Here is an 18,678-nt window from a genome sequence, read left to right on the forward strand (position 1 = left end):
ATAAAGTCTCCTAATATAGTATATACAATGTGTTTTACAGATGTAGAACACGAATCTGGCAGAAAAAAGTGTCGCTCTGCTCCGCGAGAGGAGATATTAATCGTTAAAGTTCACTATTTGACAGGTTATGAAACCTGTTATATCAATTTAGCGCCGAGACAAGAGTTTTTCAATAAAGGGAGACAAAAAACAATCTGTGAACTGACTCATCAATTATCTGTCTATCCGCCAGTACGGACGTCATCCATCATAAGCAAAGAGAGAATTGTGCAGTACTGCGTTTACCAAGAAGAACTCCGGGGACTGAACGCATGCACGAACTCAAATCATACAGCAAGAATGGAGAGAGAAAATGTGTACTAATAAAAAAACCTTTATTTTAAAAATGTCGTATTTCTGATTTTATTTGAGACAATTTTTCTTCCCAGAAACATGTATGTGCGCGTGTTATGTATAATCATTGATTGATTATATCAAGCATCCCGCGTAAGCGGCCGCGTCTGATGGTAAATTGCGCTGCTCTCTTACCTATTTCTTGTACCTGACTCGTATATAATACGACAATTATTTCTTTTAATAATTAAAAAATTAAGCTTCAGACAAAGTTTTGGGAAAAAAAATCGTTTCAGAATTAAGTCAGGAATACGACATTTTAGAGACAAATGTTATTTAAGATCACCTTGTATATAAAAAAAACATAAGCTATAACAAAAATAATAGAAGAGATAATATATTATTTAATAAATAATATTATTTTTAATTATCCTAAAAACATATTTAGAATTTATAAATAAATGTGAGGTACTAGTTATCTATTTTAAAACAATAAAAATCTTAACACAAATGAAAATAAAGAAATAAAAGAAATATAAATAATTTATTTGTAATAAAGATTTAGGGTCGGTCATTTCAATTTCTTGGTAAACTTATCTATCAGGTAAACATGTGTTTATCTTTTATATTATTATATATGTATAAATTTATGCGCTATTGTACGTCCTCTAGTGAAACAAACACTTATATGACCCTGTCAATTCAACAGATATAGTTCCTTAGAAAATACAATAAAGAAACGAACTTATAAAATACTACTTATTAAATAATATTTATTTAATGAGTATTATTATTTTTGAATAGTGACAGTCCTTCTATTTTTTAATTATTTTTCTTTGACTTTTTAAACTTATTTTTATATTTATTTTCTTCCGATTTGAAAAAACTGATTCTGAACTTTTTTCCATTTCTAGCGTCCTAAAACATTTATATTACAAAAATTAAAAGAAAACAGAAAAGAAAGTTTAAAAATGCAATTAAATGTAATAAAAATAATAAAATATGGAACAATTAAAAAAAAAGACAACCCAGATAGCGACAAATGTATGTATGAGCACAAATTGTTCTCATTGCTAATAAAGATGTTAGCATCTTGCTACGCATTTACGTCATCCCTTGTGCTGTTATTTGCTAGCTTTCGACACTGATTCTAAATAATGCTAGCATAATGTTTGAAATGTGTAAATAATTTTATTTCCGTCATCGAATGTTAGCAAACAGCACAAGGGACGACATAAATGCGTAAGCAAGATGGTAATATCTTTATTATATCATACTGGCTATCTGGGAATTAATTCTGTTTTTTACAACAAATACTAGCTCTAACAAGCAAATAATTTTCTAATATAAAATATAAAAGTATTATGTAAAAATAGATTGTAAGAACAAAAAAATATACCAAAAAAAACCAAAAATAATTTAATGATTCCGATTATGGCTTTGGCGCCGTAAATTTAATACGGTTTCAGTCCGGCTAAAAACGGTTATCGGTTTCGGTTCCGGTGCGATCCAGGTCCCTGTTCTTGACATTTATATATTCTTACAAAATTTGGTGGCACTTGAACACTTTTTTCTCCCACAAATCTTAACAAGTCTGGTTCAACACCGGTGTCCCATCGTGTTATATTGTCTTCAGCTTGTTTCATTTTTGACCATCTTCCGGCAAAATAAGTGATTGACTGTTCCGATATATCCATTGAAGATTCTTTTAGAGTCTTATTCAACCACGCTGTGTGACCTTCGACGATATTTTTAACACTCTCTTGAGTAAAAATATTGGCGTCTATTAGTTTTTTGGTATATCGATCTGGTATAGACCTGTATTAAAAGAAAAATTTGTGTTATTTTATAGTTATTATGTAGGATACCTTCAGTGTTTACGCCGCTTAAGTATTTATATAGTAAAAGTTAGAAAAATTGGAATCGAGGTGACTTGCTCGTAATCACTCTGTTAAACCTTTAGAGGACGGGACTGGTCCCAAAAGGGACCACCCTGAGAAACAAAATTTTTATGTTTTTTAGGAGTAATTCGATGTGCTGAATACGGGAAAAATAATGAAAAAAGAGATCCGACCCGCATAGTAAGAGAGGGGGAAATTGCGAAGCGCTCGCGTCCCACCGCGTCAGCCACACATTCCGTTGTCGTCCGCATCGGCGTCTGCTGCACTCGACGCGAGAGTTCCTTTGTTGGAATATATGTATATATATTTGGCGGACTTTCTCCTCAGATGTGGTGATTATATCTTGGACGGTTCTTTTCAGGATAGTCCAAGCGCGTTCTCATTTGGTGGTGGTTACTTCACCAACCTTTTTAGGATAGTTGGCGGTCTTTCTCCTCAGGTGCAGATTTTATTTCTGCAGCAGTCGTTGTTTCGATAGTTGAAAAAATTTTTTTCTCACATTCTTATTTGTGATAAAATGGTTAAAAATGAAGTTTGGAGTAGCGGCGAATCTGAACCACAAGAACAAGACTCTGTGAATCAAGAATTTGATGACATTGATTTGGAAGACGTCGACTATAATGGAACTCAAATTTTTGAGGATGCGATTTTTTACCCATCAATCAAAGATTTTGAAGGTAGCTGCGAAATAAATCCTAACACTTTTATATCGGGAAATAGGCCAATAGATTTTTTCAATTATTTTTGCGATTCTTCTCTAGTTCAAAGGATTGTAGAAGAGACAAATAATTATCACACCCAAAATCCTGAAATTCCATCTTCCCACATGAAAGATTGGTACCCTTTTACAAAAGATGAGTTTGAAAAGTTTCTTGGTCTGTCAATTCTAATGGGCCATGTTCGGAAGGGTGATTTGAAAGATTATTGGTCTACAGATTCTTTGCTATATACTCCAATTTTTCGACAAATAATGTCTCGTGATAGATATTTGAAAATTCTGCGACATTTACACTTTCAAGATAATGAAGATGATTCAGAAATTGTCAATCACCCTTTGCGAAAAATAAAACCAGTAATAGATCACCTACAAAGTAAATTTTCGGCAGCTCTTATTCCAGGCAAAAACCTGTGCATAGACAAAAGTCTGTTATTATGGAAAGGTAGGCTTCGATTCAAACAATATATTCCCTTGAAAAGAAATCGTTTTGGCATAAAGTTTTTTGAGTTGGTAGACTGCGATACTGGATTTATTTTAGGTTTTATTGTTTATACTGGAGCAGATACTAATTATCAAAAGTTCGGTTTGGGTATTACTGGTGATATTGTCGCTCACTTTTTACAACCTTATTTTTATAAGGGTCATGTTATATATATAGACAATTGGTACACATCCCCTACTTTGGCTGAATTTCTGCATGATCGTGATACGGGAATGTGTGGCACGGTGAAAGCAAATAGAAAGGGAATGCCAAAGCTGGAAAACAAATTAGAGCGAGGTGAAGTACAAGTCGCTCATAATGATGTTTGGATGGCAATAAAGTGGGAAGACAAACGTAGTGTTTGCATGCTTACAAGTGTACACGAACTTGAATTCTGTGCAACTGAAAAAAAAAATTATCAAACAAAAGAAGATATTATAAAGCCAACGTGTATTCATGAGTATAATAAAAATATGGGCGGCGTTGATATATTAATATAGATAGACAATTATCTATAACGGAAACGGTGCGAAAAACAATGAAGTGGTATCGGAAGCTCTTTTTTCACCTTATTGATTTATGTCTATGTAATGCTCATGCTTTATATAAAAAAAGAAATCAAGAATATACATCGTTTCCTTCATTTCGATTGGAAATAGTTAGATTATTATTAAAACTTGAGCCTACTGAAAGCATTCCTCATAACGAAATTTCTGCCGCTCGATTAGTTGGTCGCCACTTTCCGCGATCTGATACAAAACGAAGATGCCACTTGTGCAGTTTGCGTAAAACCAAATCTCGAACAAATTACATATGTCCCAATTGTGATATTCCTCTATGCATAACACCATGCTTTGAAGAGTACCACACTAAAGTGACATTACCATAAAGTCGAGTAATTCAACACAACGTGAGAGGCAAGGGGACTCACGAAAATCAAGCACCCCAAAGGGATTAAATTTTTGCTACGTCCACGTCGTTGGTCCTGAGTCATGCTGAGAACGAAAAATCATATAATTGCTTTAGATTTCTGAAAAACTCTATTTCAAGGTCAAATATACCTTTAGAATTTTTTTACTATTTTTTTGTATTCAGCGCATCAAAAAACGTGGATATGTCTCAGGCCATAATAGGAAAACAAATATTTGACCTTGAAATGACCTTTTTCGAGGTAAAGGACGCATCTAGGATTTTTTAAACTATTTTTTTCGTATTCAGCGCAAAAAATTACGTTGAAAAACACCCAAAAATCATTGCATCAATTTTTTTGCATTGACCTTTCCCTTGCGGACGGGACTGGTCCCTTTAGGGACCACCTACTTGATCGGAGATTTGTCCTAAGTTATACATTCGATTTAAATATAAATTACACGTTTTAAAAGAGGTTGATTTGCACTGAAAATTTCCCGTCCTCTAAAGGTTAAGGACCGTCTATATAGAACGTAGTACAAACACCAAACGCATTTGCAAATCCGCTACATTCTTTGCATGTGCGAATTGCGGTTGGCGTGTCTATGTAGACGGGCCTTTATATGCTTTGTGTTATATTAGTATTATGTTGTGACGTAATTCAGTTCTTTACTATTAATATTAACCTTTCTGGGATCGAAAGCTTAAAATTAGACTTATATATAGATTTACCGAAAGCTCTATTTGTTTAGTTAGTAAAATTACTTCTTTTATTATATGTGTATTTATTTCGAAATAAATTGATGTTACTTTGTATAATAATATTTTATTGACTCATGCCTTACAAAGTTCGACATTATTGTATTTTTTTACATACTTTTCGACACATTTTTATTGCAAATGATGTTAAACAATCATTTTAACAAAATACAATTAAAACTTTTTACGCCAGTGATAAATTATCCAAAAATAATAATTTCGACTTTGTGAATTCGACCCAACTGGCAATTTTATTATTAATTACAGTATTTGGTGCAACGTTTCGACCTCGTCAGTAGGTCCTTCTCAAGTACAGAATAAACAGATAAACATTACTAACAATAAGAAAAATTGCGGTCAATAAACTTGTGAGCGCAAAGTCACAGATCATACAACGCATGAAATAAATGAATAAATAAATAAATAACTAAATAAAAAATAATAGATTCTGAAAAATATCTACTTAAAGAAAACGCTCAAAAACTTAGTTGTGCATAAGATGTTAAGAAGTCATTATGTAAAGTAAAAATGTATAAAAACTGGAGTCAATATACATGCTGAGTTACTTAAAATGTTACAAACTTATATCTCAGAAACGAAGCATTTTAGAGAAAAATATTTCCGATAAAAGTTGTTGTGTTCAAAGAGGGACATAAGATAGTAGTCAGTTTGAATAATTGCTTGAAGGTCACGTTAAGGTCACTTTTAATTTCTTAAATAGAATACCTCACTTTTTATTATATATTCTTGTAGCTTACTTCGAGAACATTCCAAAACAATACAATAAAGTGTCTTTTTGTTAGGTATTGCGACGTAGCCTTCGGGAACCGCCAGATCCGAGGGGCTACGACCAATTAACGATAATAATCTCTATAACAGCTCGCGTATAACGCTTTTTCGCGAAATTGGTAACATTCGAAAACGGTAGTTTGCTTGAACGGTAACTCCGCAATGCTCTATATCTCTGGGCGCCAGGCGCGGATTTCCGCGCCACACAACAATTAACTATAAGTCGGTAGCCGGATAGGAAGCGTTACTAATGCCGGTGGCTCTTTTCTCGAAGTGGTAGAGGGGCGTGGTTCTTTAGTAACCAGAGGGGGGGGGGGGGTGGAGAGCTCGGATCGAGGCAAGTCGTAGAAGAGAATCGGTACACAATCGTCAATTAAATATCAAATATCAAAATATATTTCTTTAAAGATTAATGAGTACGGTGTCAACGAAAATCATGGATCTTACTCCACTTAACAAAACGTCATAAGTTCACAGAGATGTGGTTAAGACGGAAGCCAGAAGTCAGCACAAAGAGAATGCGGAAACTTTAGATTCACTCTACGAGGCGGGAGGCCGTCGAGGCTCTCCGCTCGCCAACCACAACAATTATAATATGTCCGAAATCAGTATTCGCAGTAATATAGAACGCAATTATCAACTACAAAATGACTGTCGGTGCCGGCTTTGTCCGAGAGGGACGTACTTAATAACTAAATATTCGGGCCAGTCGGTCCGATCTCTCGTGCGGCCACAAGACTCTACTTTGTATTTCGAGTTTCTCAACACTAATGAACAAACAACAGCAAAAACGGTATCGGATTCGGGATCACCGGTAACACGACAAGAAACGGTATCCCTTATCCGGTCCCGCACGAAAGTCGACCGCCTTACCGAATCTTACTAAATTCCACGTGGCTGCCGAGTGATGGCCTTACAAAATCCAAAATTCTCGTCCGCCGAAGTCGAAGCACGGGGCTGGTCATCGGTGATGCGCCTTGACGCACGGCTTACCGAACAGTGAGAAGCCCCGGTCCCGCGCCGGCCGGCTCGAGCCGTCGCGCATGCGGACGCTCTTCGATTCCCAATAGGTGGATCCGCATGACTCGCGTGATCCTCGATCCAGCGCCGCGCTGCTTCATCTCTCGAAATGTCCGTGATAAGCACGTGCTCCACAAGTGCGATCCCTTGTGCCGGGCCGTTTCGGTTGGTCCGGCTGGCCAGGCCGCGACCAATCCGATCTTGGTGGCTGGCGGTTGACATGGCTGTGGCCGCTCTTCCGGTCTGCAGCCCGGTGACGCGTGCCCACGGCGTGATCCTTGCAGGGAGTCATCGTGTCTCAGCGCTGTAATTCGGCGCGGTCGATACCCTTGGCTCAGGGACGGCAACGCGCTGCGGGGCCCGACGCACGGCTCGGCGGGGAAACTCCTTGTAGGGCGCTTCTTCCACTGTAGATTGTTCGTAGCAGAATTCCCACGACGGCTGCTCCTCCGTCGCCTTTGACACACTTTTCAGATGAGCCCACACTCGGCGCCTTAACTTTAAATGATTGGCAACTACAAAGGGAAAACGGTATCGCGGAAACTAAAAATAAAAAAAAAAAATAAAATAATAGAACCGTATCCCCCTTGGCTCAGCGAGGAGTCGCCCCCGACCGACCCCCTCGGTCGAACTTATGCCCCTGTGACGCGCGCGCCGGACGCGCCACGTCACAGTATTTTCCAAGTAAGGCCTGAATATTATAATACCGTCGGCATTAACATTACCCAAGGTGTACCGCATGCAGGTTGTATGGTAGGATTTACACCTCTTTGTGTGTGTGTGTCGTGTGCTTGGCACAGAGAAAAGAATCCAATGATTCGTCACTCCCGTTATATTTTAGAACTCCAAACCTTCTCTGCTGTGCATATATATGCGTGTATGTATAAACAAAAGATGAAATAAAAAATATCTACTAGTATGTTTAAAATAATGACCCTCTACTAAAATACACTGTAAAAGTCTTTTTTGAAAACATTCTCGGACACGACCTAACATTTCTGGTGTTATTTCAGTGCAGACTCGACGAATTCTGACTTTCATATCATCAACTATTGTGTGGTGGCCACAGCGTGACGCGCGCCCGCAGCATCCGCAGCCGGGCCCGTGGCCTCAGCGACCGTGGTTAATACGCGCGGCTGCCGCTAGACGAAAATACGACGCGCTTCACTCGGAAAAGAAGTGGCACTATAAGAAGTATATAAGGGACCGCCCACGGCGAAAAAGCAACTTTCTCCAGCTTCGAGCAGTGCGCTCATTCTAAGGGTTTGCTCACAAATTGAGAAAAGTCACTTTTTTTTTGCGAGAACCTCCCTTCGGAATTGATTTTTACACAACAATTTTCAAGAAATCTTTTTTTTAAACGACAAAATGCTATATGAGACTTTTGTAGGTGATTTGCAAAGCGTTTATTAAACATAATTTCAGCCACCCTGTAGGTACGTCTACATTCATCTAAAATTGTATTAACATGTTGAACTTCTCTTCGTAAGCATTCATTTTTATATCAATAAAAAATATTAACAAAATAAAAAAAATTTACCGATAACGATAACGTATAGAGTGATGCGCATCGTTACCGGCCGGCTCGAAAGTAGGCACATAAATGATAGCGCGATGACTATGGCCTTGACAACAACGTTCAAACGTCAGGCATTAACCCTTTAAGAACCAAATGGACACTGTTTCTATGCATTTTTCATCGCCATAATTTCTTATGTTACAGCAGAAAAAATTGTATGAAGGTCATTCCTTATATTTTCACTATATATTTGTTCTGTCAGATACAGTTGTTAGAATTTCGAAAATTTTATTTATTGAAAAGTTACAGCTCAATTTTCAACGAAAAATCAAAATTTTTACGAATAGTTTTTTATAAATTTATAATTTACTATTATTTATGGTTTTTGAAAATCACCGGAACGTGGACATATCGCATTCTATATGTCTAATTGTAAGTTTTCGAAAGGCACGCAACATTTTTTTAAAATCCAGATGGTGAAAACAAAATGATGGCAAATAAGTGGACATTTCTTGAATTTTTTTATTTCTGCTGAATTTTAGTGTAGTTATAAATGAAAGATATAAAACTTTGTAGATTTCTTGAATCAAAAATTTTTTTTTCAGGAAAAAAAGATTGATTCAAAATGGCAACTCAAAAGTCTATCATGGTAGTAAAAAGCCAATATTTACTTAGAAAACCTGACTAATACCGTTAAACCCAATCGAAAAGCAGTTGCTTTTCACAAATGCATGTATATATATCTGTGCAAGTATCTATATATATGTGCGCGTGTGCGTACAGATGCGTTTGCGTTTGCAATTATGCACTCACGGATACATCTATTTATCTACGTTTCTACGTTTTTACATCTACAATCTAACCATTGTCCAAATCTTATCACGAGAAGATGAACGTGAATAAGATTTACTTGTGTTTTTGTTCTTTTATTTTTTTATTTTTTGTGTTTTCATTTTTTGTTTTTTTTTGTACTTTTTATTTTCTAAGCAAATATTGGTTTTTTACAACCGTGATATGACTTTTGAGCCGCTATTTTGGATCAGCCATTTTTTCCTGAAAAAAAAAAAGAAAACTTTGATTCAAGAAATCTGCAAAGTTTTTATATTTTTCACTTATAACTGCATTAAAATTCAGCAAAAATAGAGAAATTCGAGTTTACCATTTTGATTTAAAAAAAATTCTGCCTTTCAAAAACTTAGACATATAGAACGCGACATATTCACGTTTCGGTGATTTTCAAAAACCATAAATAATAGTAAATTAAAAATTTATAAAAAACAATTCGTAAAAATTTCAATTTTTTGTTAAAAATCGAGCTGTAACTTTTGAACAAATGGAATTTTCGAAATTCTAACGACTGTATCTGAAAGAACAACTTCGAAAACATAAGGAACGACCTTCATACAATTTTTTTTCTGCTTTAATATAAGAAATTATGGCGATGAAAATTGCATTAAAAAAATGTCCATTTGGTCATTAAAGGATCAATGTTTTTGTGACGCAGCGCACTTACAGTAGTTTTTAGATAAATGTATTGTAACATTCAGGCCTTATCACTCAAAAAATACCTAACAAAAAGACATTTTATTATAGTGTTTTGGAAAGCTCTTGAGGTAAGCTACAAGAATAATAGAATATATAATAAAAAGTAGAGTGTTCCATTTAAGAAATTAAAGATGATCTTAACGCAACTTTCAACTCCTTTGACACAACAATTTTTGTCTAAAACATTTCTAAAAATGCTTTGTTTCCGAAATTTAAGGCTGTAATACTTTAAATGACTTGTAACTTATACCTTGTATAAATTACAAGTATAAAAACGAGATATGTGATGATAAGTCTGCACAATTATAGATACACAGTAAAAACATTTGTGTTAAATTTGACAGACATCGCCTGTCTCGAACGATCCACAGAAACTTTTTTGTTAATTTAACATAGTAAGCATATATTCAATAGCAACAAAGATATTATGTTACATTTTAACATAAAAATAAATATAAATTTTATAATTTAACATAATTTTTATGTAACAATTTAATGAGAAAATTATTATGAGAAAATATTATTAATGATATAACACGTGTAACATGTTACTTTCACGTTATAATAATGTTAACGTAACATTATATACAGTTACAATAACATATTATATACGTTATTTAACATGATCATAATATTATTTTAACACGTTATATATATTAATTTAACATATTATATATGTTAAATAATGTTAAATAATACTTATTTTAGAAATGCTAAAAAAAATTTTTTTTAATTGCATATATAGGTTGTTCATCGAAGGATCATCGAAAAAATTTTATGTGTGTATATTATTGGATTAATCAGTCCAATATTATAATATATGTGGACGCAATTGTACTTGGTTCTCTGTTTTTGGCGAGCCCCTTTTATTCACCCAGTGTGTGAATCATTTTCACGAGAAATGCGCCATCTCGGGGTAGATAGTGAAGTCCCCAAAAATAAAGTGGCCTTGTAAAAATCCGATTATAGAGTAAATTTAACATTTTTTTGTCAATTTTAACAGATAAATCCTATCACTGATAATAATGAACATATTTATTGTCTAAAATTAAAAGCACCCGCACATTATGTTATTTTTACACTTTTTTTCAGTTATTCTAATAATTCAACACTTTACGTGAATTAACACAACAGCAATATGTTAAAGCTTACATGTTAAAGTTAACAAGCAAATATGTTAAATTTTAACTAAAAATTTTAACCAAGATATTTTTTAACAAAAAAACAAAATTTTTTAATGTATACAAAATGATTGTATACAAAATGATTGTGAAATGTAGCGGGCCTGTGAAGGGTAAATAAACTAATAATGATTACACAAATTTTATGATGTTGTTGAATATAGGATTCAAGCCTTTTCTGTCATTTTGTAAATTAAGACCGTTGGCCGTGATAATATTCTTTTTAATAAAAAACATTTCTGGTATTTCATGTTTTTTCGTATGTTTCTCACTATGTAAAATCTTAAGAAAAGAATTAAAATTATGGTTTCGAATATCCGGTGTTTACTAATTACAGAAAGTGAATTTGCCTATTTTCTGATGTCATTAGAATGTTCTTTGACACGTGTTTTCAAATGTCGTTTTGTTTGATTCATGTAAGAGGCATTACAATCATTGCACTTAATACTGTACATAACATCAGTTTTTTTTATGATCGAGGGGATCTTTACTCTTTTTATTAAAAAATCAATTTTTTTAGAACTTTAAATACAAAATTCAATTCATACTTATTTAATGCACGATATCCTCATTGATATCCTCAAAAAAAAAGCATAGCTAAACATGCCCTAGCATAGAGTCCGACCGAAACCACTTTTTTTTGTTTCGGCCGAAACCGAAAACAAATATTCGGTCTTCTTTGAATTTCGGCCGAAACCGAAACCGAAACCGAAAACCAAAACTTTTGAAAAAATTTATAAAAATATATAACTTAAGAGATTATTGGAAAAATGTATATTTAATATTTAAGTATTCTGTTATTGAATAAGCTTTTTATCAGTTATTAAATAAGCTTTTATTTAAGAATGTATTAATACTTTATTATTTATTATATTTTATTACAATATAAATATATTTTTTACAAAAAACAAAAACATCTTTTAAAAAGTCAACCTTTAATAGAAATTATATTAGATACATTGCATAGTATAATAATATAAGTAGAGTTATATATCACAGTTTTATTATTTAACATTATATTAAAACTTAATAATCAAAGTTAAATAATTTTATGTTGTAACATAAAAATAAAAGTTTCTCGGCATTTTTTCCCAATAAATTACTGCGTCTATCTGCATAAATCTGCCCAGCAGAGTTAAATAGTTGTTCGCTTGCTACAGAAGTCGGCGGAGCTGATAAATATTTATTTGCAGTCTTTTGTAATTGTTTGAATGAAAACGGATAAGAAATAAGAGAAGGTGCAACCGCTGGCGGCGCTGGCGTCAATGTCAGCTGACAGTTCGGTTGACACCGAAATTTACTTTTAATTTCGGCCGAAACCGAAATCAAGTCGAAATCTTTGGTCGAAACTAGCCATAACCGAAACCGAAACCGAAATTTCGGTCGGACTCTACCTAGCATCAAATGCAGTGGTAGGCCAGGAGTCAATATAGTGTGACATGGTAGCTTCGCTGCCACGGATAGCAGCGTCCCTCTTCCGTCACAGGCTGCGGGTTCGCGCCAGGCGGGGAATGTGAGCGAGGAGCGAGAGGGGGATCTCCAGAGGGAATCGCGACGAGCATGGCGAGCGTGCTATTAATCTAGTATAATTTGTTTCTTTGCGTGGCGACCGCCTCACGAGGGAATTCGGCGGGAAAGCAAGAGAGGACGAGAGAGCGATAGCGATGCGGTGAAGGAGGGAGGACTCCACCGGCAGCCGGGAGAGACGAGCACGCGGCCTGCACGGGGCCCCGGCGTGGCCCGGGAAAGCCACGGCCGGAGACTGGAGCAGTGGCGCCCGTCAGCACCACGAAAGTGCATCTCGGAAGGCTGCAGAGGAGCCTCGAGGAGACTAAACCCATCGGGGGAGGCGTCGGGTCCTCTCGCGGGGAGCGGAGGTCACGGCGTGCGCTGCCCCGGCGCGGGCGGTGGCCCGACGGAACAATGAAAATTTCGCAGAGGCCTGCGAGGCCCCCGAAAGGATTACAGCGCGCACGTCCCTGCGCTTGCAGGACTGCGCGCCTTGCCGCAATTGGGTCACGGCGCGGAGACAATGCGCATGACCGAATGGGGGATCGCAGCGTCGATCCGGGATCGACCGCGATCCACCCCGCTTTTGCATGCGAGCGGTCTAGTTGATAAGTGGCGTATCGTGCCCCGTGCGAATTATCGGTGTGGCCGGTGCGAAGCCCCTAGACGAGAGCGACCGGGACGAGCCTGGAGACTGGGGAGGTGCCGGCGTCCTGGACCTTATCGGTGAGGTGGCCCGCAAGAGGTATAGTTTTGTGTGAGTGGTTGCCGGCTAGCGGAGTGGCCTAGGGTCCGTTCTGCATCCGTTTTCGGGTTGGTGCGTGAATAGCGCGGGCCGCAGGGCGGTCCTACGTTCGCGTGTTTAGTTGGGGGGATTTATCGGATGCAAGCGGGCGGGACATCAACGCGCCGAGCCACGGGGAAGACATTCGCGAGAGCGCCCGAGTTCCGTCGGAGATTCCCCTCAATCGCGTGTGCCGCAAAGTCCTCGCGCGAGCGAGTATCGCGTCGCGAGTAGCGGGTGGACGGAACTTCCGGTTTCGAGACGAAGCAGGACGCGGCGGCGGCCGATAATCGCTTTTCGACCCTCGTGAGCCTCGTGGTCGTGGTCTATCGTTGCCGGGAGTGTCGGCACGTTCGAACGCCCGAAGCTTCTTGTACGCGGGAAACCCCGCCGGCCGTCCTTGTCGGCTGCGCGCACGCCGCCGAAGTTCTCTGTGTATTGCTCGCGTTTCTTTTTGTCCGGCTCACGTCATTGTGCCGCCTTGTTGGAACGGCGAGCATTCTCTTCGTGTTGACCGCGGTAGTATAGCAAATTAGTCGCGTCCCGGGACGCCATTACTTGCTCCTTACATTTATTGTTAATAAAGTCTGTTAACTGTTCAGCACGGAGTTGACTTCTCTAGTGTACCGTCCGCCACTTCGTGTTTCCGCCGTTGCCTGCTCCTTTACCATTCACCCCGCCCCTCTACCGTTAGGCAGAGCTGGTCGAGAGGATCGAGGCCACCTTGGCGTAGCGACTTTCGCGAATTGACGCGTTGTCGAACGTGTCTGGCGCCCAACCATTCCTTGCGATAACGTGTGGCTACGATCCGAGCGCGACAAACACGGCATCGGGGGTATCGGTTACCCTGCCGGTCTTACTGTTTTTGCTCGCGGCTTTTTCGGTCCGGGAAAAGTCGTGACAATAGTTAGACCGTTTTTTGAGCTAATTTAGTTTAAAATTAATGTGTTCATTAATAATTTGGTAATTGTTTAGAATTGTGGCTTTTCTCAATTTTGAAGTTTTTCAAAAAATTTTTTTATGAAATAATGTATTTTGTTGTCAAGTTAAAGAATTGCACGAGGGAGATAAAAAAACTACACACAAAATATTTTTTATTAAAAAAAAGTTACAGAAGTCAAAAGTCAGAAGTCTGTGACTTGCGGTCTCTCACACACACACACACACACGCACGCACGCACGCACGCACGCACGCACGCACGCACGCACACACACTATATATCTGTCACGGCCGTGTAGGTACGAACATTAATGTGTGTAGGTACGAACTACGTACGTAGATCTGAATCGCATGTGTATTATACACAAATGTCGTACAACATTATTATAGTATAACTAGTAGGGGCACTTCATGTCGGCACTTTGATCTTTTTGTCTTTGATCACGTGGTATTCCGCCATGTTTTTAAATTAATATTCAGTAACGTATCAATTGTTTAAGGAACCTGCATTATATTAACATGGCAAGAAGATGACCCACAGGGATGTTCGAGAAATGAATGTTTAAAAAGTATGTAGGCGAGGCGAAAGAAAAATGCGCTAATAGCGACTTATTCAGGTATATAAGTGAGACACGTCTGTACTCGTCAGCTTCTCGGGACTTGGTATAATCCTCTCTCACAGACTACACACATGTACCAAAAACATGACGGATGCGCAGAACGGATCGACGCAGACCTCAGAAAACCTTGAAGTGCCCATACTAGTTATACTATAACATTATCGTACGTTTGTTTTTGCTTTCTCAGAAAACGCGTGGGCGGCGGAGAAGCTCCGTCCCTCTCCTGCACCCCCTTCTCGTAATTTTTCTTAACTCTAACCCAACCAATTTTATATCGCTACTTGAATAATGCGAAAACATTAGAAACGAACAGCGTGGATCTTGTTTCGCATGGAAAACTGCAAACCCATGTGATACATTACCGTGGACTTTGTTTACTTTACGTGCGAGTTTATTAATATTATGGTAAAAATTCCGAATGGGTTTGCGACTTTCCACGCCAAACAAGACCCATGCTGTTTGTTTCTAATATTTTCGCATTATGATCCCATGGAACTGCCAAAATTTTGCTTGTAAAGCTGACTATCGAAACTAAAACTTATGGAGTCCAAGATTAGATTAATGGCATACAAAAACTGGAATAATTCGAATCTTGTGTGGGGCGAAATTTCAACCCATTTTTTTCGATCGATTTAACAAGCTCTTTAAAGATATTCGTAAAAAAAGACATTACGTCCAAGGAAACCAGTATTATCAGGACGGGTGTTCGTGTCCCCGATTAGCTTAACAAAGAATCAACTATCATTAATATTAGACTTCGGTTTTTATATAGAAAGCTTGAGGATATCGTGCAAATATCGAGCTACGTTATACAGTGAGCCCACCCAGTGAGCTGTCGAAACAATAACTCGTAGGGAAAGACCAGACTTATGGATCTTTAGCATCTTGGAAGGTTCCTATTAGCGCAACTAAAGAATTTGTAAGTTTGCAAGTCAATGGTGTTTTTATCATGCCCATGATTTTACGTTAAGTAGTTTGGTCATTAAATAAAACTTGTATTTTATTGACATAATCGTGTTGTTACGCGCGCGGCCCGGTATATTCTTCGTCCGCGAGTCAGTTATCGGATCGGCGATATCGATTTTCAATAAAGACGCTTGATTATACTTTAATTAAAAGAGGATGTCTCCTTTCTTTCCGCGGGCGCGCGCATTATACGTGTCTATCCATAATAACCGTAACATTTTAACAATAAGCAATAACGTAAAGTTCAAATACAGCAAAAAATATCTACTTATTTTTTCCCGGATTGGAAACCTAATATTGGGCGCTGGCGCGATGTATTTTCAAGCAGTTCAACTCACTGACGAAGACAAAAATGTTCTAGTACTAAAACTAAAAAAATTGTTCAAAAAAGGGTTAACCATCGATATGTAGAATGGATCGATGATTGCAGTGAAAGGGGAACACCATGTGAGAAGCATATAAGTTGGTGTTACATATCGACGATGTATTGGTGAAACAATTTACGGCATTTCAAAATGTGATTCTCTCGTATCATTATTCGATATGAATAATAGTTCATTGCGCTGCATTTCTTATTTGTTTCTTCGCCACTAACTGGATTTATCATCTTAACGTTGAAGTGATATCCATCTGCACGGTCCCAAAAAATGATTGGATATTGCAAGGAATCGTAACATCGATGAGTTTCTGCTACTTTTATCAATTTTTCGATTCTTCTATGTAAAACAATATCTCTCGGTTGAAATTGATCTCCGACAATAACAATTGCCACTTCGTCTATAGTTGGAGCATTGAATCTTTGCATATGTTCTCCAACAGGCGTTTTGTCGGCATGAATAACAATCTTATGTGTATCAGTTGTCATCATTTCAATTGCTATTTTAAACAAAGTTAGCATGAATTGCTCTGTTACGATTTCTGCGCCGAACGACGTTATTTGGAAGCATGAATTATATTTTCTAATATTTGAAAGGAAATGCTTTGATTCGGCAAGCAATGTTTTTAATGATTCTGGTGGTTCACCCAAATGAAGCAGTTAAATTTTTCCGCCGGCGCAACACATTCCTTTCGTTTCTCCTTTAAATTTCAGAGCCTTACAATAAGGACACACCTCTGTCATAGTGTCTATGTGAACATGCCACCTCAAACTATAATCCTCTGCTGGGTTGTATCGAAATGCAAGGCGATTGTATTCGCCTGTTTGTTGAGCACCTAGTCGATTTTTACGCTGATCTGCAGTTTCTCGTTCACGTCTTTCTGCGACTCTCAGCCTATCGCGTTCATTCTGTTGCTTACGAAGCTTATCTGTAGCTGCTGCACGCGATCGCGGTGCTCTCAACCGTGCATCTACACGTCTCACCTCACGTCGCTCTTTTGCTTCCATAGCACAAATTTCAGCCATTCTTTGTCTTTTTCGTTCATTCGTTAATGCACATTTTTGCTCAGTTAAATTTGCACTTACTCGTCGCATTGCTACCGCTCTGCGACTATGTCGACTTAAATTTGTTTTTCTGCGAGGCATAATTTTGTGGACCTTTTTCCAAACGTTAACGCTAATTTAAAAAAAGGAATTACGTTTAACATTTATCTGAGTTATCATCATAATTTATAAAGTATTTTCTTTTTTACAATTATGTTTTTCATTTTTTGTAAAACTTTATTTTTAATTATCGAAAGCTGCGCCTTAACAAATATAAATTCTTTCTTTAAATTCAATTTTTTTATTAAAAAATTATTCATTATTTAAATTTATTCTTTCTTTTTTTGTTCCATTTAATAATAATTCGTTTACGCTTTTTTAAAAAAATAAAATTACGTTTTACATTCATAAGAATTATTCGCTCCAAATGCGTTTTATGACCTCAAATTTAAATTTAAAATATAAAAAAAATAATGTACAATTTTTTTAAAACTTGTATTTTTAATTTCGTATTCTGCACCCAAACACGTATAAATTCTTTTTTAATTAAAAATCTATTTCTATTAAATATTTTTACTTTTATAATTTTTTTAAACTAAATTTACTTTCTTAATATTTTAAATTTAAACATTACCTTAATTTTATAAGGGCACTTACCTAAATAGAATGATTCTTTTTATGGTTTTTCTTCTTCCCTTCTTTGCACAGTTAGAAACAATATTTATTTTCTAATAACTTTATTTTTTTTAGTAATTTTAAAAACTATAATTTCCTTTTTTTAATTAAACCTTTCTTGTATATAATTAAGTACAAAGGGCATAGCGGAATAAGCAGGTGAAATCTGCCCCCGCACTAATCGAGCTTAAATTGATATCATTAGTTGGCACCCTTGAGATGTAAAACATCCACAAATATTAGTTACAAAATTGCATTTTTGAGGGAGTTATGGAGGGGGAAAGAAAAATAAAGAAAGTGGTTTTTTTCGAAAATGGTTGGATCGATTTTAATGAAAAAAATATATGTTGTAAACATCATTTAGACAAATTTGAGAAAATTTTAAGTAATTTTTGTGGTAAAAAAAACCCGATAAAAAAATTTTTGAATTCTTTATGAATTTTTTTGGGGGTGATAGTTCTGAGATACCACTTTTATATTTTCACAAAAACATCTCTAGATCTTCTTCTTTAACACATTTTTTTTTTTAATCAATCGGAGTGGTGGAACATGGTTAAAAATAATAATTCACACCGCGCCGCCGTGCTGCGCCGCGCTGGCTGGGCGACC

At 36.9% G+C, this 18,678-nt stretch overlaps 2 protein-coding genes across 4 annotated transcripts in view; one reads left to right on the plus strand and one right to left on the minus strand.

Annotated features, from left to right (window-relative positions):
- The window catches only part of LOC105837687 (probable 2-oxoglutarate dehydrogenase E1 component DHKTD1, mitochondrial), a 349,118-nt gene that overhangs the window by 131,758 nt on the left and 198,682 nt on the right, over positions 1-18,678 (minus strand). For all 3 annotated transcript variants that reach the window (XM_012682663.3, XM_012682662.3, XM_036287685.1), the window contains exon 7: positions 1,878-2,151. In XM_012682663.3, coding sequence (XP_012538117.1) covers positions 1,878-2,151 — 274 coding nt within the window. The remainder of the gene's footprint in view (positions 1-1,877; positions 2,152-18,678) is intronic.
- LOC114253916 (piggyBac transposable element-derived protein 4-like) lies at positions 2,452-4,099 on the plus strand. The gene has a single exon (XM_028189037.2). The coding sequence runs from the start codon at positions 2,752-2,754 to the stop codon at positions 3,931-3,933; it is 1,182 nt and encodes a 393-aa protein (XP_028044838.1). The 5' UTR covers positions 2,452-2,751; the 3' UTR covers positions 3,934-4,099.

Source organism: Monomorium pharaonis, chromosome 5 (genome assembly GCF_013373865.1).
Source record: "Monomorium pharaonis isolate MP-MQ-018 chromosome 5, ASM1337386v2, whole genome shotgun sequence".
Lineage (NCBI taxonomy): Eukaryota > Metazoa > Arthropoda > Insecta > Hymenoptera > Formicidae > Monomorium > Monomorium pharaonis.